We start from the raw sequence: 26,605 nt of genomic DNA on the forward strand, positions 1-26,605 counted from the left end.
TAGATGGCTGAGCACGACGAGCCATGGGCGTCAGGAGAACCAGCTGAGACGAGATGTTGCTTATCGCTAAGCAAACTTGAGCGATTTATTTCCAACACGAGTGATCAATTTTGATATCAGAATCGAGAGAGTAACAGCGCACACAGCGGTGTTGCTTATATATGTTCTCGATATGTGAAAGTAAAAGTCGTCATGGAACCTCTGCTTGGTGACACGGGATAGACGTCATTCTTTCCTCTGGTTTCTCTCATGCATATGAATTACTATAGCGTGTCTTTTAAATTTGTTTCCGCAGTACGACGAAATTGCAAAATAGGTATGTGAGAACAACGACGCTTACAGAAATACTCGGGACAGCTCACTAATTCGATGCCGCCTGAACAGCCATACCATTGGCTTATCAAGGCAACTAACGATACATTTTTTCCGCGGTGTTCCTTGTGTGAGAAACTTCGCTGAATTGCTTGGGCCGAGTTCTTTGTACTTAGAATTTATTTATAGCTTTGTGCCATACGCGGCTGGATGACATTATTTCGTTTGCCTGGACCCTGTGCGCAGGCCGAGTGCATCAAGGACCACAGTGTTCCGGACTTGCCGTGCACGTCGATGGAAGCGCCCTCTGTCCACCCCTCGTGGTCGTGAGAGGCGGGCCTGCTCCGCAGACGTGCCGCTTACTGCTCGTCAGCGATGGTCGTGGCTGCATCTATGGTGACACTGTAGGTTAGTATCTATACTACATTGATCAGAGAAACGAGAGACATAGACTTGTGAGGTTTTTATAGTTCGGGCCCAACTCCAATGTCACCTATTCAAATGCATATCACAAGAAGCCAACAGACACTCGCACCAAGGACAACACAGGGGAAAGTACTTGTGCTTAATAAACGAAATGAAGAAACGATAGATTAGTTGAAATGAAAGTGGATGAAAAAAACGACTTGCCGCGGGTGGGGAACGATCTCACAATCTTGGCATTTGGCGTGCGATACGCTACTAACTGAGCTATCGCGGCGCCGTTTCCCCGTCCACTTTCTTCGGTGTTCATGTTTCCTTATAGAACCCTGGGAGTGTTAGCCGGCGCCGCCACTCACAGGCCTTAGTGCTGGCTTTTTACACTTTAATTTCTATTTATTTATGTTTCTTTATTTCCTTTATTAAGCACAAGTAATTTCCTCTTTGTTGTCCTTGGTGTCAGTGTTTGTTGGTTTCTTGTGATATGACTAACAAAGATCGGGCCCCTCTTTTAAGCCCCTTTCTTCTCGTCTATTCAAATTCATGCAAAACACAAACGTTTTTCTCAGATAAACCGCTGTACCTATTTGAATTAAATCTGTTGTATTTGACAGAAAACGCTAAACTTAAGTTGTTGCAGGAAGCGGAATCTTTATTTGCGATTCAGTTTTGATATATGTTGCCGAAAGTTCGTAATATTGAAATAAATAGAAGCAGGGAGTTAACGTATTTGTGTCACCGCGCCATTTACGGATCCCGCAGTTCTGTGACCTGCACTCGATAGAGCATATACAGTAGGCAGATTTGCTGTAATAGTTAAGAGCTTACGTGGATTTGTTAGGTTTACAAGACTTATTCAATATGCATTCAACAATTACTATTATATCTCACAGGAGGGCATAGTGGGTTTATTCCGCTTTAGATTATTGCTAAATCTAGTTTACACAGTGGCCATATCGTTTTTCATTGCTCAGCTAAATATTTGTATTCTAGATAGTCTCATTTTTCTAAACTACGCAATTAATCACAATTATTAGAAAAAAATTGAAACTGAAATCGAAAACTTGCTTCAATAGTTACTAGATTTAACCTTTTTTCTTTCAAATGTAAGAAAACATTTAAGCCTGTATGTGGTTGGCGAGCAATATTGTTTCGTCTTTCCGATATATTGAGACAGGAAGCTCAGAGTTAAAAGCTTCCTCTCAACCCTACGAGAAAATCTTCGGTGGAGATTTTCCAAAACGAGCGTAGGCAATGTAGTATTAAATAAGAAGAAATGAAGTCAGACATAAGGTGCAATGACCAAGGTGTATAAACAGTAATGTATTACAATTAGAGAATGAGCGCAATTATGAAATTAAGAAGCTTGCGCGCATAAGGATGTGCCAGCTTGCGCATGGAAAGGGTAATTGGTCTCGTGATCTGGCAGGCCTTCCTCCTGCTGTGGTTAGAAGCACGCCATCCTTAATGATAACGGTGATAACACTGAGCACGTATTTTAGCGCTGCAAAAAGTATTTCCCATAGTGTATTCTCGCGATATCTAGTTTTTTTTTTACTTGCAGGCTGGTATCCTTACATTTCATGCTAAATGTGGGTTTTGCGACAATGCCTCTTATTAAAATTGGGCAGATGGATCTAGTACGCTTCGCAGGTCACCGACGTGGACGCAAATCCTACCTAACGCATTAGATCCAGATATGTCTGCTGCATGACGAACTGTCTCAATAGCTCAGTCATCTTGACAACAATCTTGCGGAATATTGACACCAATTTGGTATTGGCTGTTGCATCACAACAAACAGCGGAAAGGAACCACAAAGTGCGTTTCAAGCACCCCAAAATTCAAAATTTAATGGTTGCAGCGTAAACGGAGCCACCTAAATTCAACACTGCATCTTCGTCTGTGTTGATTCATTGAACATGGTTATTTTTTACCGTATGGAAGATCCCGAGGATACTCTTACGTTCCCCATGTGCAGCCCATGTGCGTGAAGATGGTGCTTCTAGCATCCATCAGTTCAGCATAAACAAAAACTGTGTTTTTAAGTTCGTAAAGTGCTAGTCAGTATTAAGAAGTATATTTAACAGCGGTTATGTCTACGTAGTGTATAATGAATTTCAGGAGGATATATCTTCGTCCGCACGCACAATGTTATGATTTAACGAGTGGTAAATCCCAATGACACATTCCGAGCAATGACGGTGTGACGTTTTCTCATCTTTACGAAGGTGTATATCACTGCTTTCGTTTCGGAATTCTCTCATGTTGTTCACGCATAGGGTACTTATCCAACTTCATCTTTAATGGTGCGTCATCTAGCTAGATTTCGCTTTGGTGCGCTTAGCATTATATTTTGCTGAATACTGTGTGCAGGTGGCCTTCCTCGACGTTGTCAGGCTCGAAATTTCAAGGCAACGGCGAGGGACACTATTCATCCGCAGTAGAAAACAGTCGCGTGCTTCAAGGTCACGACCTCATCGGAAACGCAGTCATCGGACTCTGCCCGCTGTCACCAGTGGTGAGTGGGCTTCCTGCTACAATTAGCTTGAATCGTGACATTTCGACGCTCATCTTTCACAAAGTGTGTGTGTGTTCTCGCTTCATCGAGACTATTCTCGCTTCATCGAGACAGTGTTGTAATTACGCGTGGGTTTAGAATATCAGAGAAGCTTTGCAGGCGGGAACGCCGCCTTCGGAATTAGTGACGGTGCAGTTTGTTATTAACCAGAATCGGAATCGCGCTGCATTGAGCTTATTACGTAAATGAATATACTGGAGGAAGTCCCACATCACAACGCACTATCAGGTACTGCGAAAAACAAACGAAACGTCATTTAGCAGCAGTGTAGAAGAAAGCATCGCAAGAAATAAAAACAGTAATATGAATCTAATAGGGAATTGTATAACACAATTTTGATGATTAAAAGAATACAAAATATTGCGCTAAAGTAAGGCATATATAGTACAATATATAGAATAGTGTTCAAAGGAATATCAAGGAACTGAACAAAGAATGTTTTAAAATATGCATAAGTGCAAACAGCCTGCACGTAACAAATTTGGCAATCGAGCAGATAAATTTTTGGGGAGCAAGAAACGAATGCGTTTTATCTTTTTTTTAAAACTACCCTTTAAAAAAAGAGAACGCTTGCTACTTAAACATAGATAGTGACGACGATTGTTTAATTGGGGAGATGATTCCTTAATCATATGCTAGAAAAAAGATGACTCTTCTTCTGCCATAACTTGTTCGCATTAAAGGTAAAAGCAAATTGCTATATCAAATGTATATATTTGTTATTGTTAACAAGCTCAACTGCACCTAATATGTTGCATGGAATGAGGTCATTAAGCATTTCATACGAGATGATGGTAATAATTATGGTTGACCAATTTTCATATGTGGTAAATCTCGAAGTAGGTGAGACGCGCTGGTGTGCAATGGTAAGCGCTGGTGAAAGGCAGCCTTGTATATTTACAGGGTTAAAGGGACACTAAAGAGCAAATTAATTTCAACTGTATTGGTGTATTACGTTCCTGCAGAAACAAGAACCACTTTGACCTAAAATAAAGCGTTATGAAAAAAGTCGCAACAATACGAAACACCGGCGGCAACACTATCTTGGCAGTTTCCGTACAACTTGCTGCGACGTCAGTGATTTTGACAGCCTCTGCTCATCGCCGGTAAATTGCACATTAGTCGATATTGACACCAGGGATTTATGAAGGAGCCAAAGGCTGGACTCTGTATTATATATTTTATGTAGCTATATAGTATATAGTTTCTAGGATTCTTATATTGCGCCGATCAAAACCTCCATGCAGGAACATACGTCGAAATTCACGGCTGACGCTGACGTATTGGCTGACGTGTACGTTGACGTATACGTTGACGCTGACGCTGACGTATTGGCACTGGTGTTTCAGCGGCAAATAGCAAGCAGCTATTAGCATCTACCGTTTTATTATTAGACTATTGTTTTCCTAGTAATAATGATAATAGCCTATTTCGTTAATGTCCGTTAAGGTATATTGAACCTTGAACTATAATGCTTTAACTAAAAAGGTTGAAGGACACTTAAGCTTCGCCTTTAGGAGTGGAACGCTATGTCATTCAAAGAAACATGACTGCTTCTCACATTTCCTGGCAATCTAGGTTTGCTGCATGTGAGTGGACATGTATAGGGCGAATTCCGTGTCTTCTCAGCAAGGAAAGCTTTATGAAAGTGCACATTTTCGCATTGAACGGCTGCACCGTGTTGTCTCCCTGCGTTGTATACTGAAGCCCGCACTTTGAGGCAGCTGCCGCTATTAACTGTTGCTGTTCAGCTAGGGGGCCTATATAGTACGGAAATGGCGAATGCTCTTGTAGCTGTGCGAACTCATGCTAGTGCATCCGTTCGCACACTACACAGCTACACCGCATGCACTATACCAAGCTAGTGCATGTGCATGCATTAGCTTGGATTAGTGCATGCAGTACTGGAGCTTTCGAATGCGCTAGTATTTATTCAAGTTTGCTCAAACTCGCGCAAAGTCTATCTCTACCGTGGTGACTTAAATAGCGATAAAGGCAGTGTGTCCAACCGAGCAGCGCCAATTCTTCCGGTGATGTTAATGACAGTAAGAAGTGCTGCATGGTGTAAATAGGCCACACACTTCTTTGTCGTCCTTTTTACGCAGATTATTCCAGTGGCGGAGATGCACAAAGCACACCGGCTGTGGCGATCGGTTGCGTGCAGCGCGATCGTAAGTTCCCCTGTTGGCCTTTCTCCTAATACCTGAAGTATGTTCAAATTGCAAGTTTTTCTTTTAATATCCAACTTACCAACTTATGTTATCTAAAGTAAACTATTAGGAAAGTATAGATGCTGTCTTTGGGTTACTGGTTTAACTTTTCGAAAGAATTTCTTAAGGTTGTAATAAATTAATCAAAATTCTTGCTGACGATTATAAGCCAGCCATAGGCTTCTCGAGCTACACTGTATTAACGTGACACTTCCTTCGGATTGACGCACTTCTTTCGTCGCTCTGAATATCTTGTTTGTTTATTTACTGTTATATCTATGCATACCTTCATGTTTAACTTGAATTATGCTGCCTCTTTCTTTTCGTGTTTTTCATCTTTAGGTTACTTTGCCTATCTGGCTTGTGGTGTTGTCGCATGTGCGCGTGCGTTGTAGGGTTCGTGCCCTGCTGTCTTGATTATGCAAACTTCATTCACAACGCACTTCCGATGTTTGTCATCGTTATAGGACATTCTAGTCGGTCCCTCGCCCAACGTCGTGCTAAGCCTAAATTTGTGTCGACGCCCTCCAGATGCATTGCCGGTCTCTGTGGACACGCTAGGAACCCACCTGGTGCTCTTCATCTTGTAGGCATGTGCAATTGCGGGCATAGTAAAAATGCTGAGATAACCTCGTCACGTAAAACTTCATTGAGGCGCACTTTTTTAGAATGCGAGATAAGCAGTGCCGTATGAGGTCGTACCTTATAAGCCTTGTTTGAAGATCTGTGCGGCCAGAAAGTTTCTCTTAGTCTGTGACGGCTCGAGTGTCTCGAGTAGAAGGAAATGACTTTATTATATGGGCTAGACAGTTATTAAAAACTTGTTCCGATTCACCGGAATCCTTTTATTTCGGATAACCGGATTTCTCGCAGTGCGTGCATAAGTAAGGTTCAGTACATTAAATGTGGTGCTTTACGTACGTGTTCTAATGAGGAAAATAGAATCGAGCCACCTAGTGTGCTAGTGCAGAAAAAGAACATTGCGTTCTCAGACGGCCCACATCGTGCACGATACGCTTCACTAATTTCACATGAACACAGGTAGCGTTAATGGAAGGTCTACCCCGAAAAAGACTCGAACCGGCATGAGTTGCTCTTGTGCCGTGCCGAGATTGCTGAGGTCGGTAAGTTAACGTAAAAAAGCCAGAAACCTGAGGTTTATTGTTGGGGGTGTCCTCGTAACCCTAAAAGTATGCAGGAATAGGAGATTATGCAGTCGCTTGCTGCTTGCGACTTCATGAAATTGAAAATCCCTGTTTTGCTGTCACTGGATTACGTAAGAGTGATTACTAGCTAGCGTCCTCCTGTTTGAGCTTTATGTGATGTCACGAGATTTAAACGTGGACATTTCTTGCTTGAAATTGCTTGTAATCTGGCCGAACGACTAGACAGATTTGGAACTTGACGCATAATAAGCAAGCATACTTTTTCTTTTCAGGTCAATGCCACTCGTTCTCGGGGTTTGTGCACCGTTCTGTATTGGACGCCCAAATGGCACCTTTCCTGCATCTTCTACAAATGGCTTTTTCTCGGCGGTGCGCAGTGCAATTTTCCAGCCGTATCAGTAAGTTCACAAAAACGTCTCTCACATACCATAAGCGCAAGGCTTCGGACTGTACACCCACTAACAGCGTTATGTTATGATGGACAGAGGAACGGCATCGACGCGGAAATGTTTGTCAATTTTTATGCAACAGATGGCGCCACAGCATTTAGCGTCTGTCAACACTGCACTAAGGTGACTGAATGCATTCCTTCAGAGCATGCATGCACCCTACACTGCAGTGACGTGGCGCCACCTGTTAGGGGAAAATAGGCATAGAGCGAGTTTAGCCGGCGCAAATAAACGAGCACGCAAGAACACATACAGAAAACCCGCGCTGCATATATCTGTTTAAATATTTGCCTGTTTGTTTGTGAATACGTGTTTTTGTTGTAGTTGTGTTCGAAGTTTATATGGTTTATGTGTTCTGGCGTCCTCGCTATATAAGCCGGTTAAATACCCAGTATGTCTTGCGAGGTATCCGGAATCGAAGTACTCCTCTGTGAAAATGAACCCTTCACTGCCTCAGTGACCTCTCTAGGCCTAGCAGTATTAAAACAGCCTATCTCTATAATTGCGACGAACACTGTTTCTAGTCTGTCCTCAGCGGTGAGACTAAGGTAATTTAGCCATTTATTTTTTTTTGCTCGTGACCAAGAACAAGAAGCGCGGGTAAATTAGGATCGCGCAGCAGGCAGCTTGGGCAATAGCCCCGTTTATGTGAATGCGACAAGTGGCGCATCCCATCACATCAGATGAACTTTCTAGCGCATCGCATCCACGGAAACGAGTCGCTAGGATATTGCGTAACATTAACGCGCCAGACAGGTCTGGATTGAGGAGTAAATCGACCTTCGCAGTGCATGTAAGCGTGATCCCATCGCACGGGAAAAGTGGAGGAGTGAATTTGCTGCGGATCTGCCGCACTCGCCGGACCGCGAACCGTCTTGCCCCAGTAAGCGCCGGAAGTACTGCTTTGCCTTCGATGTGCGACATCGTGTGCCGCCACCATCGCACCACGGGTGATGCGCACGCATGCAAACCCTGGTGCATCGCATCACTCTTGATGCGCTAGGAAGTGTGATGCACCACTGTCGCATTCTTTCGCATTCATGTAAATACGACTGTCGTCATTTTGTTAATGCAAGCACGTCATACAGTGGGACTGTTGACGGTAAACATTACCGGAGCCGAGAAAAAACCGCGGATGTGCCGTCATGGCAGCCGGTAGCGGTAGCGGTCACGTTGAGACCTTCCTCGACTATACGGCACAGTGAACCACAAAAGTTTACCCAATTTCCGAGAAGTCTGCAACAGTAGTCAGTAAAAGCGAACATCACAATGTTGTTCACGCACACTGGCAGAGACTGTGAATGCGAATTCGTAGCTGCGTGGTGAGGCTGCGCAGATAATAAGCATTTTCTCGGATCTCGCGCTGCGCAAAATCTTGCGGTTGATTCTATTGCTGTACAGTGCTGCTGTGTTTCATGGTTGGACGTGACTATCGCTTGCCTTATTTCTTCATGGATTTTGATGAAAACTGGCACAAATAATAACATTGTTTCCTTGATGCTTCCACAAAATTTTGTGATATTGTCCTGGGATAATTTTATTCAGAATCTTACTTTTTCTGGAAGGCCTGAGGGCTTAAAAATGCAGTCGAAAGCTCGTTGAGTGTACACAGCATATTTAAATGCGTGGTCAAGGCTGTGATATTCTTGGTTTTATTTCTTCGGCAGGACAAATTTTGGTATTGCAATTTTTTTGTCTTACCTTCACATGAAGCACAATTTTTGAGTGAACGAATAGCCACATCGTAGATTTAGAAAAAGAAAGAGATGAAAAGATAGAACCTCACAAGCCGGCACTTTAATGGAGATGACAAAGAAAGCGGAGTCAAACTGGACCCCACGGTAACAACGATACCAGCTCCAAAACTGGGGATAACGACAAAAAAGAAAAGGTTTCGAGAAAATGGCTGTCGAAGTTTCACCTTCTCAGTACTTTAGAAGGCAACAGATTTGTAGTCATTGGTTTGTTTTGTGATGTGGGTCTTCTGGCAACATATGGCCTCTTATCTGGTGCACCTTCGTTCCACCTGTTTTTTTGTATGGCATTATTTAGTTCAGCTCTGTTGAAAGCATGGTGCAAGGGTTTTTTGTCTAGTGACGTGCAAAATTGTGTGTGCATAGAGGTTCCAGTGTTGCACCTTAAGACTGCCACATGGATAGCTCTCTCCAGTGCAATTAGTGAAGCATTGTATTTTTTCTGGGCAGAGTCGACCACGTTACTGAATGATCCGTCTCGAGCAGTCCGGGACTGACAAAGAAGTATAATCGAAGAGGGTCTCTTACTGGATCGGGCGAATGGCTGCTGTGCAAGTCATCTCAGGGGTGATTATGTGGGCCTGAGCTCTTGGGCTTCAATTTCGAGAAAAAAAAGGGCGCCATTAATTTTATATTAACCGAGATGTAACAGGCCCTCGAAATTTTAGTATGGAGGAGATTAGGACGTATGGCCAGTTGGCCTACGCTAATTATTTTTGCAACAATTGAAGCTGAGTTAGCAGTAGTGAACGTGACTTTGCATTCGAGACAGATAACCAACGGCGATATTTTGGTACTATCACTTTTAGAGGACGTGATTTAACGAGAACGCCCTGTCGGACACGCCTTCGTTTTCTGCGAGGTACAGCGCTCTAATTACGCTGTTTTACTACAGTCAGCGCAGTGAGAAAACTGCGTCGCCTCAGATACGGAACACGCCTTCCTCCAGTGTAGCGAAATCTCGCGAAAGTGAAAATGTCTTGCAAACTGATCGTTCGAGAATTGCGCCCTAGGAGCTAAGTGCACCACAGCTTAACCTAAAAAATTCGTGAACTGCTACATGTTTCACGTGTTTATAAAGTCACCTTGTGGCTCGTTACACCTTTCGTCGCTGGGCCGATGTGAAGTAGCACCGGTGGTAACGCGATGTAAACGGTGCTCGTAATTATTCAGAAATGTGTTTCTAGCGTCTCGAGATGCTTATGCCGCGTTGCGAAACACTACGCATTCTGCGTTCGCGTCTCGGCGCTCGACTGTGACGCGCGTCGTACGACGTTCCACAGAGGAACGTTGCTTCGAGGATGTGCGTGGTTCGAGAGTTCTGCTTTTCCAGAGCTCGCGGGATTATTTAGTGCGCTAAGGCCTGTCTCTCCTTACTGTGCTTGGTGAGCCATCTGACCCACCATAGCACCATCGTTACAGCGGGAATAGGAGCCGAGAAGAAACGATAGGAGGCAGTTTTGGACCCGATGGCGAGGCATTCAAAGCGAGTGAGAGAACATTAGCAACGCGCTGAAAGCGTCCGCGCAACGCTGGGGCGGGGAGCATTGTATTTAGCTTGATCCCCTATCCGTTCAGCTCAGACCAATGGCGCAAGGTCGGGTATGCACGCACAGCCGCTCTTGTGCGTGCTCTCAACGCTCACGGCAGCAGCGCAAGCTAGGAAACGCTGCGACCAGCCTTCGGGCTCCGACAGAACCGATAGAAGGGACGGCGTGCGTGATATATCGCGCGTCCATTTGGCTTCGTCGTCTTTCGCCCTGCCCACTGCGCGTCTCTGGAGACCTTTTAAACCTCCACGCGCTTGGTGCGCGCTCGAGTGGCCTGCGGGGCTCGCGCTCGCCTCGAGCGCCCAACCTGCCAGCGTTCTTCTGACGTGCCGATCGAACGAGTATGGACGCGGCCTTTTAACCGGTGGCCCTTACGCACGCTTGCGGCGTAGGCTGTTCCCGGTTACAGGTGAAATCGGAGCAGGGTGTGGAGTTCCGACTACTTATCCCCTACGACAATTCGCTAACCAGAAGGGGGACCGGCATGCGACGCAGTTTGCACCACTTCGACGGGTACTGAGAACGTCACTGGCTGACGGCTGATCGTTTACACGGTGAGGGTTTCTCTTCGAATATCTCTCTCGCGTAACCTTGTAAGTGGCCGTACTTCTGCAGAATGGCATTATATCGTTTTCCAAGAGGGAAGGAAACTAGGTGGCTTTTCTGCAGCCGCTGTGACTGCCACTTCTTTAGGGAGAGATGTACTCGCCATGTGGCCGGAGTCTGATAGTTGACGCTTGAGTTAACGCATAAGACGACGTATACGGGGCGTTGTCTTCGCGACTAGCTTGGTAGTTAGGGCATCATGGCTCTTTGTTTAAGTTTAATGATTGAGACTGTAATAGATCTGGAGGCGCGTTGTATAGGCCGCCCTTATCAAGCAGCTGATGTTATGTGCTGATTTCTCAAGACAGGAAGGCGAAGTGAAATTGCGTAAAGTATTAGTTTTGGTAATAGTCGAACGTGCGGGAAAGGCACATTGAGGCTTCGCGAGTGGACATATGGAGCACAGAGCGTCTCCAATATCCGTTCGGTCCGAATTAATTGTCTCATCTACTGAAAGTTCTGCGTGTCAGTGTAAGCATACATTTGAAAGCATAGAAGGCTAAACCACGTAATTCTGTAGAAGTCCTTGGCACGTGACTGATGCCCTTTTCGCACGGGTGCCGCTTACCGCGGTTAAACCTAACGGTGGTGTCTCTTTTAACGAAGTTTAGCGCCAACCACAGTATTCCCAAGCTTCCATTTTATTCCCAATCACGCTTCACGGCGGCGATGAGACGCAATTACAAAGTTCCACTGGAGTTGCAAGGCAATGTCGCAAAAGTTTAAAGCTAGTTTGGCACGAAATGAGCATGGCGTGAAGAGCAGGCGCGGAACGCCTGAAAATTCGTCTGAAGCTTCGGCGTATTCGCCAGGCGATATCGACGCAGCTCGCGTTTCTGAGAGCGCTGCAGCAAACGGATGCAGTGTACACTAACAAGAACGTGTTTTTGCACGTATAATTCGGCGTGCGGATTTTCTTAACTCTTTCTCGCACATAGTTAGTTTAGCTTAGGCAGCAATCGGTAACACACGCTCACATTGTCGAGGTTCAGACGCCCGTGATTCCATTGTCGAGGTTCAGCCACTCTTGATTCCTCTTGTGCGGCCCTTCGTTGGCCGCAAGAGTGTCATTGAGCTTGCGTTTTCTCTGGGTTGATGCGTGCATTCCGAGTATTTCAGCGCAGATGAGCCATATTATAATCCCAAATGTTTATCACGGTCTCCGTAAGTCACGACAGGACAATTTGCACGCGCTTTGATGACCTGCGTCGCACCCACACTGCACACTCCGTTGATGTCTTGTACGCCATCTTGACCTTGCGCAACGTCGGTTGTAAAAATGTAAGAAAACACTTGACCCTGTATGTGGTTGGCGAGCAATATTGTTTCGCCTTTCCGATATATTGAGACAGGAAGCTCAGAGTTAAAGCTTCCTCTCAACCCTACGAGAAAATCTTCGGTGGGGATTTCCCAAAACGAGCGTAGCCAATGTAGTAATAATTAAGAACAAATGAAGTCAGACATAAGGTGCAATGACCAAGGTGTATAAACAGTAATGTATTACAATTAGAGAATGAGCGCAATTATGAAATTAAGAAGCTTGCGCGCATAAGGATGTGTCAGCTTGCGCATGGAAAGGGTAATTGGTCTCGTGATCTGGCAGGCCTTCCTCCTGCTGTGGTTAGAAGCACGCCGTCCTTAATGATAACGGTATGACACTGAGCACGTGTTTTAGCGCTGCAAAAATATTTCCCATAGTGTATTCTCGCGATATCTAGTCGGCTTTTTTTTTACCTGCAGGCTGGTATCTTTACATTTCATGCTAAATGTGGGTTTTGCGGCAATGCCTCTTATTAAAATTGGGCAGATGGATCTAGTACGCTTCGCAGGTCACCGACGTGGACGCGAACCCTACCTAGCGCATATTCGCTCCAGATATGTCTGCTGCATGACGAACTGTCTCAATAGCTCAGTCATCTTGACAACAATCTTGCGGAATATTGACACCAATTTGGTATTGGCTGTTTCATCGCAACAAACAGCGGAAAGGAACCACAAAGTGCGTTTCAAGCACCCCAAAATTCAAAATTTAATGCTTGCAGCGTAAACGGAGCCACCTAAATTCAACACTGCATCTTCGTCTCTGTGTTGACTCATTGAACATGGTTATTTTTTACCGTATGGAAGATCCCGAGGATACTCTTACGTTCCCCATGTGCAGCCCATGTGCGTGAAGATGGTGCTTCTAGCATCCATCAGTTCAGCATAAACAAAAACTGTGTTTTTAGGTTCGTAAAGTGCTAGTCAGTATTAAGAAGTATATTTAACAGCGGTTATGTCTACGTAGTGTATAATGAATTTCAGGAGGATATATCTTCATCCGCACGCACAATGTTATGATTTAACGAGTGGTAAATCCCAATGACACATTGCGAGCAATGACGGTGTGACGTTTTCTCATCTTTACGAAGGTGTATATCACTGCTTTCGTTTCGGAATTCTCTCATGTTGTTCACGCATAGGGTACTTATCCAACTTCATCTTTAATGGTGCGTCATGTAGCTAGATATCGCTTTGGTGCGCTTAGCATTATATTTTGCTGAATACTGTGTGCAGGTGGCCTTCCTCGACGTTGTCAGGCTCGAAATTTCAAGGCAACGGCGAGGGACACTATTCATCCGCAGTAGAAAACAGTCGCGTGCTTCAAGGTCACGACCTCATCGGAAACGCAGTCATCGGACTCTGCCCGCTGTCACCAGTGGTGAGTGGGCTTCCTGCTACAATTAGCTTGAATCGTGACATTTCGACGCTCATCTTTCACAAAGTGTGTGTGTGTTCTCGCTTCATCGAGACTATTCTCGCTTCATCGAGACAGTGTTGTAATTACGCGTGGGTTTAGAATATCAGAGAAGCTTTGCAGGCGGGAACGCCGCCTTCGGAATTAGTGACGGTGCAGTTTCCGTTATTAACCAGAATCGGAATCGCGCTGCATTGAGTTTATTACATAAATGAACATACTGGAGGAAGTCCCACAGCACAACGCACTATCAGGTACTGCGAAAACAAACAAACGTCATTTAGCAGCAGTGTAGAAGAAAGCATCGCAAGAAATAAAAACAGTAATATGAATCTAATAGGGAATTGTATAACACAATTTTGATGATTAAAAGAATACAAAATATTGCGCTAAAGTAAGGCATATATAGTACAATATATAGAATAGTGTTCAAAGGAATATCAAGGAACTGAACAAAGAATGTTTTAAAATATGCATAAGTGCAAACAGCCTGTACGTAACAAATTTGGCAATCGAGCAGACATATTTTTGGGGAGCAAGAAACAAATGTGTTTTATCTTTCTTTTAAAAAACTACCCTTTAAAAAAAAGAGAACGCTTGCTACTTAAACATAGACAGTGACGACGATTGTTTAATTGGGGAGGTGATTCCTTAATCATATGCTAGAAAAAAGATGGCTCTTCTTCTGCCATAACTTGTTCGCATTAAGGGTAAAAGCAAATTGCTATATCAAATGTATATATTTGTTATTGTTAACAAGCTCAACTGCACCTAATATGTTGCATGGAATGAGATCATTAAGTATTTCATACGACATGATGGTAATAATTATGGTTGAGCAATTGTTATATGTGGTAAATCTCGAAGAAGGTGAGACGCGCTGGTGTGCAATGGTAAACGCTAGTGAAAGGCAGCCTTGTATATTTACAGGGTTAAAGGGACACTAAAGAGCAAATTAATTTCAACTGTATTGGTGTATTACGTTCCTGCAGAAACAAGAACCACTTTGACCTTAAAATAAAGCGTTATGAACAAAGTGGCAACAACACAAAACACCGGCGGCAACGCTATCTTGGCAGTTTCCGTACAACTTGCTGCGACGTCAGTGATTTTGACAGCCTCTGCTCATCGCCGGTAAATTGCACATTAGTCGATATTGACACCAGGGATTTATAAAGGAGCCAAAGGCTGGACTCTGTATTATATATTTTATGTAGCTATATAGTATATAGTTTCCAGGATTCTTATATTGCGCCGATCAAAACCTCCATGCAAGACATACGTCGAAATTCACGGCTGACGCTGACGTATTGGCTGACGTGTACGTTGACGTATACGTTGACGCTGACGCTGACGTATTGGCACTGGTGTTTCAGCGGCAAATAGCAAGCAGCTATTAGCATCTACCGTTTTATTATTAGACTATTGTTTTCCTAGTAATAATGATAATAGCCTATTTCGTTAATGTCCGTTAAGGTATATTGAACCTTGAACTATAATGCTTTAACTAAAAAGGTTGAAGGACACTTAAGCTTCGCCTTTAGGAGTGGAACGCTATGTCATTCAAAGAAACATGACTGCTTCTCACATTTCCTGGCAATCTAGGTTTGCTGCATGTGAGTGGACATGTATAGGGCGAATTCCGTGTCTTCTCAGCAAGGAAAGCTTTATGAAAGTGCACATTTTCGCATTGAACGGCTGCACCGTGTTGTCTCCCTGCGTTGTATACTGAAGCCCGCACTTTGAGGCAGCTGCCGCTATTAACTGTTGCTGTTCAGCTAGGGGGCCTATATAGTACGGAAATGGCGAATGCTCTTGTAGCTGTGCGAACTCATGCTAGTGCATCAGTTCGCACACTACACAGCTACACAGCATGCACTATTCCAAGCTAGTGCATGTGCATGCATTAGCTTGGAATAGTGCATGCAGTACTGGAGCTTTCGAATGCGCTAGTATTTATTCAAGTTTGCTCAAACTCGCGCACAGTCTATCTCTACCGTGGTCACTTAAATAGCGATAAAGGCAGTGTGTCCAACCGAGCAGCGCCAATTCTTCCGGCGATGTTAATGACACTAAGCAGTGCTGCATGGTGTAAATAGGCCACACACTTCTTTGTCGTCCTTTTTACGCAGATTATTCCAGTGGCGGAGATGCACAAAGCACACCGGCTGTGGCGATCGGTTGCGTGCAGCGCGATCGTATGTTCCCCTGTTGGCCTTTCTCCTAATTCCTGAAGTATGTTCAAATTGTTAATATCCAACTTAACAACTTATGTTATCTGAAGTAAACTGTTAGGAAAGTATAGATGCTGTCTTTGGGTTACTGGTTTAACTTTTCGAAAGAATTTCTTAAGGTTGTAATAAATTAATCAAAATTCTTGCTGGCGATTATAAGCCGGCCATAGGCTTCTCGAGCTACACTGTATTAACGTGACACTTCCTTCGGATTGACGCACTTCTTTCGTCGCTCTGAATATCTTGTTTGTTTATCTACTGTTATATCTATGCATACCTTCATGTTTAACTTGAATTATGCTGCCTCTTTCTTTTCGTGTTTTTCATCTTTAGGTTACTTTGCCTATCTGGCTTGTGGTGTTGTCGCATGTGCGCATGCGTTGTAGGGTTCGTGCCCTGCTATCTTGATTATGCAAAGTTCATTCACAACGCACTTCCGATGTTTGTCATCGTTATAGGACATTCTAGTCGGTCCCTCGCCCAACGTCGTGCTAAGCCTAAATTTGTGTCGACGCCCTCCAGATGCATTGCCGGTCTCTGTGGACACGCTAGGAACCCACCTGGTGCTCTTCATCTTGTAGGCATGTGCAATTGCGGGCATAGTAAAAATGCTGAGATAACCTCGTCACGTAAAACTTCATTGAGGCGCACTTTTTTAGAATGCGAGATAAGCAGTGCCGTATGAGGTCGTACCTTATAAGCCTTGTTTGAAGATCTGTGCGGCCAGAAAGTTTCTCTTAGTCTCTGACGGCTCGAGTATCTCGAGTAGAAGGAAATGACTTTAGTATATGGGCTAGACAGTTATTAAAAACTTGTTCCGATTCACCGGAATCCTTTTATTTCGGATAACCGGATTTCTCGCAGTGCGTGCATAAGTAAGGTTCAGTACATTAAATGTGGTGCTTTACGTACGTGTTCTAATGAGGAAAATAGAATCGAGCCACCTAGTGTGCTAGTGCAGAAAAAGAACATTGCGTTCTCAGACGGCTCACATCGTGCACGATACGCTTCACTAATTTCACATGAACACAGGTAGCGTTAATGGAAGGTCTACCCCGAAAAAGACTCGAACCGGCATGAGTTGCTCTTGTGCCGTGCCGAGATTGCTGAGGTCGGTAAGTTAACGTAAAAAAGCCAGAAACCTGAGGTTTATTGTTGGGGGTGTCCTCCCCTTATGAAAATGGTTATGTCCTTTATGTTTACTGTATGTTTCCCGCAGTTCACATGAGGAAATGTCCTTTATGTTTCCTCCATGTTGAAATTTGGCCACTGCTTTTATGTTTCCTTCGTGTGTCCTCCCTTTATGTATCCCTTATGTTTCCGTACTTTATGTTTCCTCCATGTTGAAATTTGGCCACTGCTTTTATGTTTCCTTCGTGTGTCCTCCCTTTATGTATCCCTTATGTTAACGTACTTTATGTTTCCTCCATGTTGAAATTTGGCCACTGCTTTTATGTTTCCTTCGTGTGTCCTACCTTTATGCATCCTTTATGTGGCCGCAGTGACTAAATCCTGTATTTTACGTAGACATGCATAGATGAAGAGTTCCGTGTGCACATCTCATATTTATAAATTCTTCCCGAGTTAAAAAGTTTTGCATTGGTTTTCATTGTAAGGTTACTGTTCCCTACATGATGCAGCGCACAGATTGAAACTCTGCTATGACACAGAAATTCATGCCAATTTGTTCTAAAATTACAAACTAATTAGACTTCATAGATTATTTCAGTATAACACTTGGAGTACCACTGTACGTTCCTCACTGCAGTGCTGCTGTTCTAGTTATGTCTTTGTGACTAATATAAAATGTAATGTTTGGATGGAAAGATCAGGTTGGATCAGTGCTTGCACTTTTAAAAGAAAGATTTGACTATACTTTGCAAAGGTTTGTCTGAAACTACCAACAGTTTATTGGACTATCTGGATGTTACTTCAATTTGCCAGGTCTGCTCACAGCAGACCTCTGGAATGTGGTGCTTGGGTGAGAGCTCACAAGGCACCTGAAAAACAAAACAAAGCCAATCTTTTTCACTTATTCAAAAATATTCATATAAGCAAGAACAGCCTGGCCTTTATGGACACAGCTAAGAAACGTGAAGCAGTCAAAAACAGATAATAAAAACATCAGGGCAACACAGAAGCTTTTAACTAATTGTTGTTTGAAAGAGACTGAGCTGCCAGTCCACTCAGGTATTAAATTGCTCACAAATTCTTTTAAACATTTCTGCAGCAGCTGCTAAGTAGTACATGACCTATAGGAATAGGCAACTGGCCAACAAACCTTTGTGTGCCTGCTTGTACAGATGTCTCGTAGTTATATCTCAAGTGGCTACACTGTTATATGGTAAAATTCAGGCGGGAATAAAACCAGCCGCAAACATCAGACTACCTGGGAAATTATCACCAAAACTTAAATATCTAGTAAATCAAATAAACAATCGATTACGAAGGGTCTAAAACCTAGACCGCGATGTTGTAGCGATCCCTTTTCCGATGCTACTCCTTTTGCTCATTGATCTGACCGACATTCCGCTATCGTTATTAACTAGAACAGCCAGCCGTGGAAGGTGGGTTATAAGAGTGGCAAACATCGAGCGCAAAGCATCGCAAGAAAATCGCATCCCTTATTAGGCAGTGCTACAAGCCACTGTCTTTAACAATCGCAGGAACTCACATCCTGTTCTTCGGATGAAAATATTAATGAAAACGAGCGTGTGATTGACATGCCTCGATTAAAAAGAAATTTCGCTCTTGTAATGTCGGTCTATATTTGCCCTACAATATAAAAGACAAATACACGAGCACGTCGAAGAACGCAAACAATGCAGACAAGTTCCCGCGAAGCTGGACTTCAATCTGAACACTATCAATAAAGTAATCTTCACACAAGCTAATATCTGTTCAAGTGTCAAACATCGCAGTCGCGTGCCAACTCGCGATGCCAGTGACACATCGACATGCATTACACACGTAACTTGCGGAAATTCATATCTACGGAAGAATTTCTTGCCGGGAAACTACCGAGAAAACAGTAACTTTCAGCGTTTACGTAAATATTTGCCTATTAAGTCCCAACAATCAGCGGTGGTAGCACATCACTCCATAAAGCAAGTAAGCGGTATGAAATAATACATTTCACGGAAACTCCCCTCGTGAAACGCTTTGCTAAATGTGCACAGCAACATGGTCAATGTACGCTCCGAAAGTGTTCTGTTGTCGTTCCACAAAGCTTACTACATGAACCAAAAGCTCCGAGAATGCGCGCAAGCGTCAGACCTGCTTACCTTCAATGTGGTCAGCAAACGGCTTCTTCGTCTCGCAGGCACCACGCGACGACGCTCTTTCCGGCGCGAACACTGTCGAATTGCCGATGAACACCAGCGCACGAAAGCACAACTTTCAACAAATTCTTCCACGCACCATAATTCGAAGCCACAGTATCAGGTATTCCACGAGCGAACGCGGACAGGCGAGAACAAAGGCAGCTCGGACGGGCGCTGTAGTACACAAGACACTGGCGTATCACAGGAAACATAAGGCGAACTAATGGCGTTACACGAGTCCAGAGGTTTCCTGATGGTTAATGCACACGGTACGGATCACAGTTTGCTTAGGCACTTCGAAAATATGATTAAATTACCGTGTAACTGTAACGAGCACTCTCACCGCTCACAGCAACACAACGTGGCCGTCACACTGCAGCAGCGCCGCACTGCGGTTAAAAAGTGAATTTAGCCTCCGAGATCTACACTTCCTTTTAGGGCGTGCATTTTGGAAAAGCACGGCCTTCGAGATTAAAAAAAAAGTCATTGCTGGAAGGAAGGCTGGTATTTAAACACAAATTATTGAGTTTAAAGTGTCTTGGTGCGCTGCCTTGTTTTTTAAAAGTATATGCAGAGATTTTAGACGAACTATGCGCGAACTTTTGCCGGCGGACACGAGCCAATGAGCGCGCATCATGTGCAGCTCCGTCGCTTGAAATGTCGCACGGTGTGCGGGTAGCCGCGATAGCTGTGACACCCACCGATCAGAAATTCGGAATCGCCACACATATACACGCTTCTTATGGCGCCCAGTGGCGTGTTTTTGAGAATGTCAGGCCTTATCTTGAATAGGTGGAACCATATTTGCTCGTAGCGTAAAGAATAAAGGCGACAAAATGTGGCGATGGCTGGTTTGCAGCGGCAGCGGAACTTCGGCCAAAGTGAAACAAGCGTACTGCTTGCATGCTCGCGTAATCAAATACGGCCATACTCCGCACACAACTTTCATACTCAGCCAACTCACAATTATAAATTGTTCAGTTGTACGCCAAAGCAAGCATTTACGGGATCCGCGCTGCCCTACTTCTACGCGTGCTAATATCGACAAAGCAGTTACTCGTACTTGTGGTCAGCGCGAAAGCGACACGGACAAAAGGAAGAAACACAACAACACGGCGCTGTTTCTTCGGAGTGTTTGTTCCTTGTTTCCGCGTTGCTTTTGCGCTGTTGCTAAAGGTACGATGAATCGTAACCAACTCGCCCACTTTGCTATCTCGCTACAGCAATCACACGCCGTTTTGAAAAGAAAGGCACTTTTAGCATCAACCGCCGGTTCTGCATTGGTTAGGGACCAAACTTTTGTGTATAATCTGCGTGAGTAGTAGAGAAAAGGTATCATGACAAGGCCGAGGCCTGAAAAAAAAAATAGCGTAGAAAAAGCAACATGTCAAAAAGTGCTTCGAAGACCACGGTTTTGAGGTGGAGCAGTGGCAGCATCTCCCAATGTTCGAGCTTTTTTTTTTCAGCTTAGAGCATCAGAAACGTTATAGATATTCAATTTCACTACATTCTTTCGACCTAGGCGTTCTGACAGTAAGCGGCAGCTCCAGTTGAGCTTTGGAGGTGGCAGCGCTTGCATTTCCCGCTGATGGCTGCAAAGAAATCTTACGAGCGTAATATAGAGCCAATCGTAATGTACGTATTAGATATTTATGTGTAATGAGGCTATCATGAAACCAATATAACACCGCGAACAGCTACTTAAATGGTTGTATAATCATATACGCTCACAGCATAGCGGCGGATTGGCCGCGGAGGCATCCGCCTCTTTTGCGGTTCATGTAGCGCAAGCCATCGAACACTGCGCGTCGTGCCACCGCGTCTCTAGCCGCCGCGCAATTGTTATTTCTCGTGAGGGATTATTCGCTGCATGAAGCTTTGATGTACGTATGTACTGTTGATGGCGCGTGGTGATCAATACGGTGTTACGACTTTGAGGTGGTCCCGTAGCGCTCGTCACCCGTTTCGTGACAGAGCGTTGGTAGCGAAGACTCCGAGTCAGGCGTCGGTGAGAATAACAAAAGGGACTTTATACACTATATACAGGTCATTATACAGGACATGAAGGGATCGGCACTGGGGCCGAGAGCTCACAGCAAACGCGACTGTTCTCGCACGGCGACGTCCGGCGAAAACGCGTGACACATCTCACTCCAGTCGAGAGCGGCACTCTGCTCCCGGTGGGTCGGCGGATCCGGTTTTCCAGGCGGCGCGCCGCGGCTTATAAGCCCCCAGAAACCATTGTCACTCAAACGGCCCAATACAAAGTGAGCACTCGACGGTCGACGGAGGGGTCCAACCAGCGACCACGCTGGCCACCCCGTTCAAAGTTGGCGGGCGCGGTGACCTCCAGGGAAGGGGAGGTACGGTGCTGGGCTGTCTGGCACTTGGCGACACGTTTGAACATGTTGCCCGCCGATGCTTCTCCGGAGGACACCACTGCCTGACGGCTCAGCATCTTGGCTTGTCAAGGGAGAATTAGGGCGCTGTGCCTTTCGGCGCAGCCCCGGGTTTGTCCAAAGGGCGCTCGCAGGAAAATTCTCCATCTTGCAGATTCGGAATCCGGGCTTGTGGTAATGGCACAACAACGGCCAAGATATATAGGGAGGGGGAGGCAGGCGCACCCCCCATGTTTTTTTTTTTTTTACTTTGATACGCCAGTAGGTAAAGTTAATACATCTTTCAGGTAGACGACCTATCTGTAGCATGTGTAAAAAAGATAATCACTGGGCGCACTCTATGTTACCTGGATGTGCACTCGAGGGAGTACACAGCCAGGTAACATAGAGTGCCCACACAGGTAACATGGTGCTCATATATATATATATATATATATAAGCCAGATATGTAAATTAAGTAGATTATTTCGCAAACTGGAGGCGAAGCGGAGCATCTGCAAGACGCCTGCTATGAGAACCGTCTTAAACATTCAATCAACTATATTTGATAGCCTAGCTGGCACAAAACTTTCATGAAAGTCTTGCATATTAAGTTAAATACTGCAGATTTCTGCATCTGACTTGCTACTGGAGAATAGCAGGTTGAAAAAGTAATAAATATTTTATATATTAAGAGAATGCATAGCATAAATCATTTGTACACACCATCCTATTTCACGGCAGGCTCAATTTTCCGCACAGTATAGCGACAATTAGTGCCGGTCGGTATGTCTAGTGTGAGGGGTGCAAGCAGTGCCTTTTCCCTGAATCTGCCAGTGACTAACATATAGTACAGATAGCTCTAACTGTACTATTTGCAAAAGATGCTCACTGCGCACATTCTGTTACCTACATGTGCACTCAAGTGCACATGTAGGTAACTATAAAGAGTGCATGCACCATATATAGATTATTGCTCTATGTTACCTACGTGTGCACTGGAGTGCACACCTAGGTAACATCCCACCGTAAACACAAAGGGCACATAATACAATAATTATAATAAGGGTTGTTTTCTTGGGGCAAAGGAAAGGATAAGTCAAGATTTAGTACTTACAATGACTCTGCAGAGTGTATCAATGGCTGTCACACAGTACAGATATATCTGCCTGTATTATATGTACAGACAGTTGTTATGTGCACTCTATGTCACCTACATGTGCACTCAAGTGTACACTCAGGTAACACATAGTACACACCCAGTTAACATCCTGCCGTAAACATAAAGGACACATCCTAGAGGCATCATAAAGGTCACTTCCTCGAGGTATACGTTAGGATGAATAAACATGTGGTACACACAAAGTTGGCGTCCCGGAGGTCACACAAAGGACAAGGAATCATAAAGGTCACATAGGGCACAAGAAGGAAACATAAAGGAAACATAAAGGCAATGACCATTTTCATAGGGGTCGTAACCCTAAAAGTATGCAGGAATGGGAGATTATGCAGTCGCTTGCTGCTTGCGACTTCATGAAATTGAAAATCCCTGTTTTGCTGTCACTGGATTACGTAAGAGTGATTACTAGCTAGCGTCCTCCTGTTTGAGCTTTATGTGATTTCACGAGATTTAAACGCGGACATTTCTTGCTTGAAATTGCTTGTAATCTGCCCGAACGACCAGACAGATTTGGAACTTGACGCATACTAAGCAAGCATACTTTTTCTTTTCAGGTCAATGCCACTCGTTCTCGGGGTTTGTGCACCGTTCTGTATTGGACGCCAAAATGGCACCTTTCCTGCGCCTTCTACAAATGGCTTTTTCTCGGCGGTGTGCAGTGCAATTTTCCAGCCGTATCAGTAAGTTCACAAAAACGTCTCTCACATACCATAAGCGCAAGGCTTCGGACTGTACACCCACTAACAGCGCTATGTTATGATGCCCAGAGGAACGGCATCGACGCGGAAATGTTTGTCAATTTTTATGCAACAGATGGCGCCACAGCATTTAGCGTCTGTCAGCACTGCACTAAGGTGACTGAATGCATTCCTTCAGAGCATGCATGCACCCTACACTGCGGTCACGTGGCGCCACCTGTTAGGGGAAAATAGGCATAGAGCGAGTTTAGCCGGCGCAAACAAACGAGGACGCAAGAACACAATAGGATCCGCGCTGTGTATATCTGTTTAAATTTTTGCCTGTTTGTTTGTGAATACGTGTTATTGTTGTGGTTGTGTTTGCAGCTTGTATGCTTATGTGTTCTGGCGTCTTCGCTATATAAACTGGTTAAATACCCAGTATGTCTTGCGAGGTATCCAGAATTGATGTACTCCTCTGTGAAAATGAACCCTTCATTGCCACCGTGACCTCTCTAGGCCTAGCAGTATTAAAACAGCCTCTCTCTATTATTGCGACAAGCACCGTTTCTAGTTTGTCCTCAGCGGTAAGTGAGACTAAGGTAATTTAGCCATTTATTTTTATTTGCTCGTGACCAAGAACAAGAAGCGCGGGTAAATTAGGATCGCGCAGCAGGCAGCTTGGGCAATAGCCCCGTTTATGTGAATGCGACAAGTGGCGCATCCCATCGCGTCAGATCAACTTTCTAGCGCATCGCATCCACGGAAACGAGGCGCTAGGATATTGCGTAACATTAATGCGCCAGACAGGTCTGGAATGAGGAGTAAGTCGACCTTCGCAGTGCATGTAAGCGTGATCCCATCGCGCGGGAAAAGTGGAAGAGGGAATTTGCTGCGGATCTGCTGCACTCGCCGGACCGCGAACCGCCTTGCCCCAGTAAGCACCGGAAGTACTGCTTTGCCTTCGATGTGTGACACCGTGCGCCGCCACCATCGCGCCACGGGTAATGCGCACGCATGCAAACCCTGGTGCATCGCATCACTCTTGATGCGCTTGGAAATGTGATGCACCACTGTCGCATTCTTTCGCATTCATGTAAATACGGCTATCGTCATTTTGTTAATGCAAGCACGGCATACAGTGGGATTGTTGACGGTAAACATTACCGGAGCCGAGGAAACCCAGCGGATGTGCCGTCATGGCAGCCGGTAGCGGTAGCGGTCACGTTGAGACCTTCCTCGACTATATGGCACAGTCAACCACAAAAGTTCACCCAATTTCCGAGAAGTCTGCAACAGTAGTCAGTAAAAGCGAACATCACAATGTTGTTCACACACGCTGGCAGAGACTGTGAACGCGAATTCGGAGCTGCGTGGTGAGGCTGCGCAGATATTAAGCATGTTCTCGGATCTCGCGCTGCGCAAAATCTTGCGGTTGATTCTATTGCTGCACAGTACTGCTGTGTTTTAAGGTTGGACGTGGCTATCGCTTGCCTTATTTCTTCATGGATTTTGATGAAAACTGGCACAAATATTAACATTGTTTCCCTGATGCTTCCACAAAATTTTGAGATGCTGTTGTGGGATAATTCTATTGAGAGTCTTACTTCTTCTGGAAGACCTGAGGGCTTAAAAATGCAGTCGAAAGCTCGTTGAGTGTACACAGCATATTTAAATGCGTGGTCAAGGCTGTGATATTCTTGGTTTTATTTCTTCGGCAGGACAAATTTTGTTATTGCAATTTTTTTGTCTTACCTTCACATGAAGCACAATTTTTGAGTGAACGAATAGCCACATCGTAGATTTAGAAAAAGAAAGAGATGAAGAGATAGAACGTCACAAGCCGGCACTGTACTCTAATGGAGATGACAAAGAAAGCGGAGTCAAACTGGACCCCACGGTAACAACGATACCAGCTCCAAAACTGGGGATAACGACAAAAAAGAAAAGGTTTCGAGAAAATGGCTGTCGAAGTTTCACCTTCTCAGTACTTTAGAAGGCAACACATTTGTAGTCATTGGTTTGTTTTGTGAAGTGGGTCTTCTGGCAACATATGGCCTCTTATCTGGTGCACCTTCGTTCCACCTATTTTTTTTTGTATGGCATCATTTAGTTCAGCTCTGTAGAAAGCATGGTGCAAGGGTTTTATGTCTAGTGACGTGCAAAATTGTGTGTGCATAGAGGTTCCAGTGTTGCACCTTCAGACTGCCACATGGATAGCTCCCTCCAGTGCAGTTAGTGAAGCATCGTATTTTTTCTGGGCAGAATCGACCACGTTACTGAATGATCCGTCTCGGGCAGTCCGGGACTGACGAAGTATAATTGAAGAGGGTCACTTACTGGATCAGGCGAATGGCTGCTGTGCAAGTCGTCTCAGGGGTGGTTATGTGGGCCTGAGCTCTTGGGCTTCAATTTCGAGAAAAAAAAGGGCGGCATTAATTTTATATTAACCGAGATGTAACAGGCCCTCGAAATTCTAGTATGGAGGAGATTAGGACGTATGGCCAGTTTGCCTACGCTAATTATTTTTGCAACAATTGAAGCTGAGTTAGCAGTATGAACGTGACTTTGCATTCGAGACAGATAACCAACGGCGGTATTTTGGTACTATCACTTTTAGAGGACATGATTCAACGAGAACGCCCTGTCGGACACGCCTTCGTTTTCTGCGAGGTACAGCGCTCTAATTACGCTGTTTTACTACAGTCAGCGCAGTGAGAAAACTGCGTCGCCTCAGAAACGGAACACGCCTTCCTCCAGTGTAGCGAAAACTCGCGAAAGTGAAAATGTCTTGCAAACTGATCGTTCGAGAATAGCGCCCCAGGAGCTAAGCGCACCACAGCTTAACCTAAAAAATTCGTGAACTGCTACATGTTTCACGTGTTTATAAAGTCACCTTGTGGCTCGTTACACCTTTCGTCGCTGGGCCGATGTGAAGTAGCACCGGTGGTAACGCGGTGTAAACGTATTGTTTAGAAATGTGTTTCTGGCGTCTCGAGATGCTTATGCCGCGTTGCAAAACACTTTT

General features: G+C 44.7%; 1 protein-coding gene across 1 annotated transcript in view; it reads left to right on the forward strand.

The window, feature by feature from the left end:
- The first annotated feature begins 589 nt into the window (after positions 1-589).
- LOC142589919 (uncharacterized) overlaps positions 590-26,605 on the forward strand; it is a 39,628-nt gene continuing 13,612 nt past the window's right edge. The window contains exons 1-7 of the mRNA XM_075701632.1: positions 590-716; positions 3,109-3,253; positions 5,419-5,484; positions 6,962-7,087; positions 13,605-13,749; positions 15,918-15,983; positions 23,455-23,580. Coding sequence (XP_075557747.1) covers positions 688-716; positions 3,109-3,253; positions 5,419-5,484; positions 6,962-7,087; positions 13,605-13,749; positions 15,918-15,983; positions 23,455-23,580 — 703 coding nt within the window. The 5' untranslated portion in view covers positions 590-687. The remainder of the gene's footprint in view (positions 717-3,108; positions 3,254-5,418; positions 5,485-6,961; positions 7,088-13,604; positions 13,750-15,917; positions 15,984-23,454; positions 23,581-26,605) is intronic.

Source organism: Dermacentor variabilis, chromosome 8 (assembly GCF_050947875.1).
Source record: "Dermacentor variabilis isolate Ectoservices chromosome 8, ASM5094787v1, whole genome shotgun sequence".
NCBI classification, from domain to species: Eukaryota; Metazoa; Arthropoda; class Arachnida; order Ixodida; family Ixodidae; genus Dermacentor; species Dermacentor variabilis.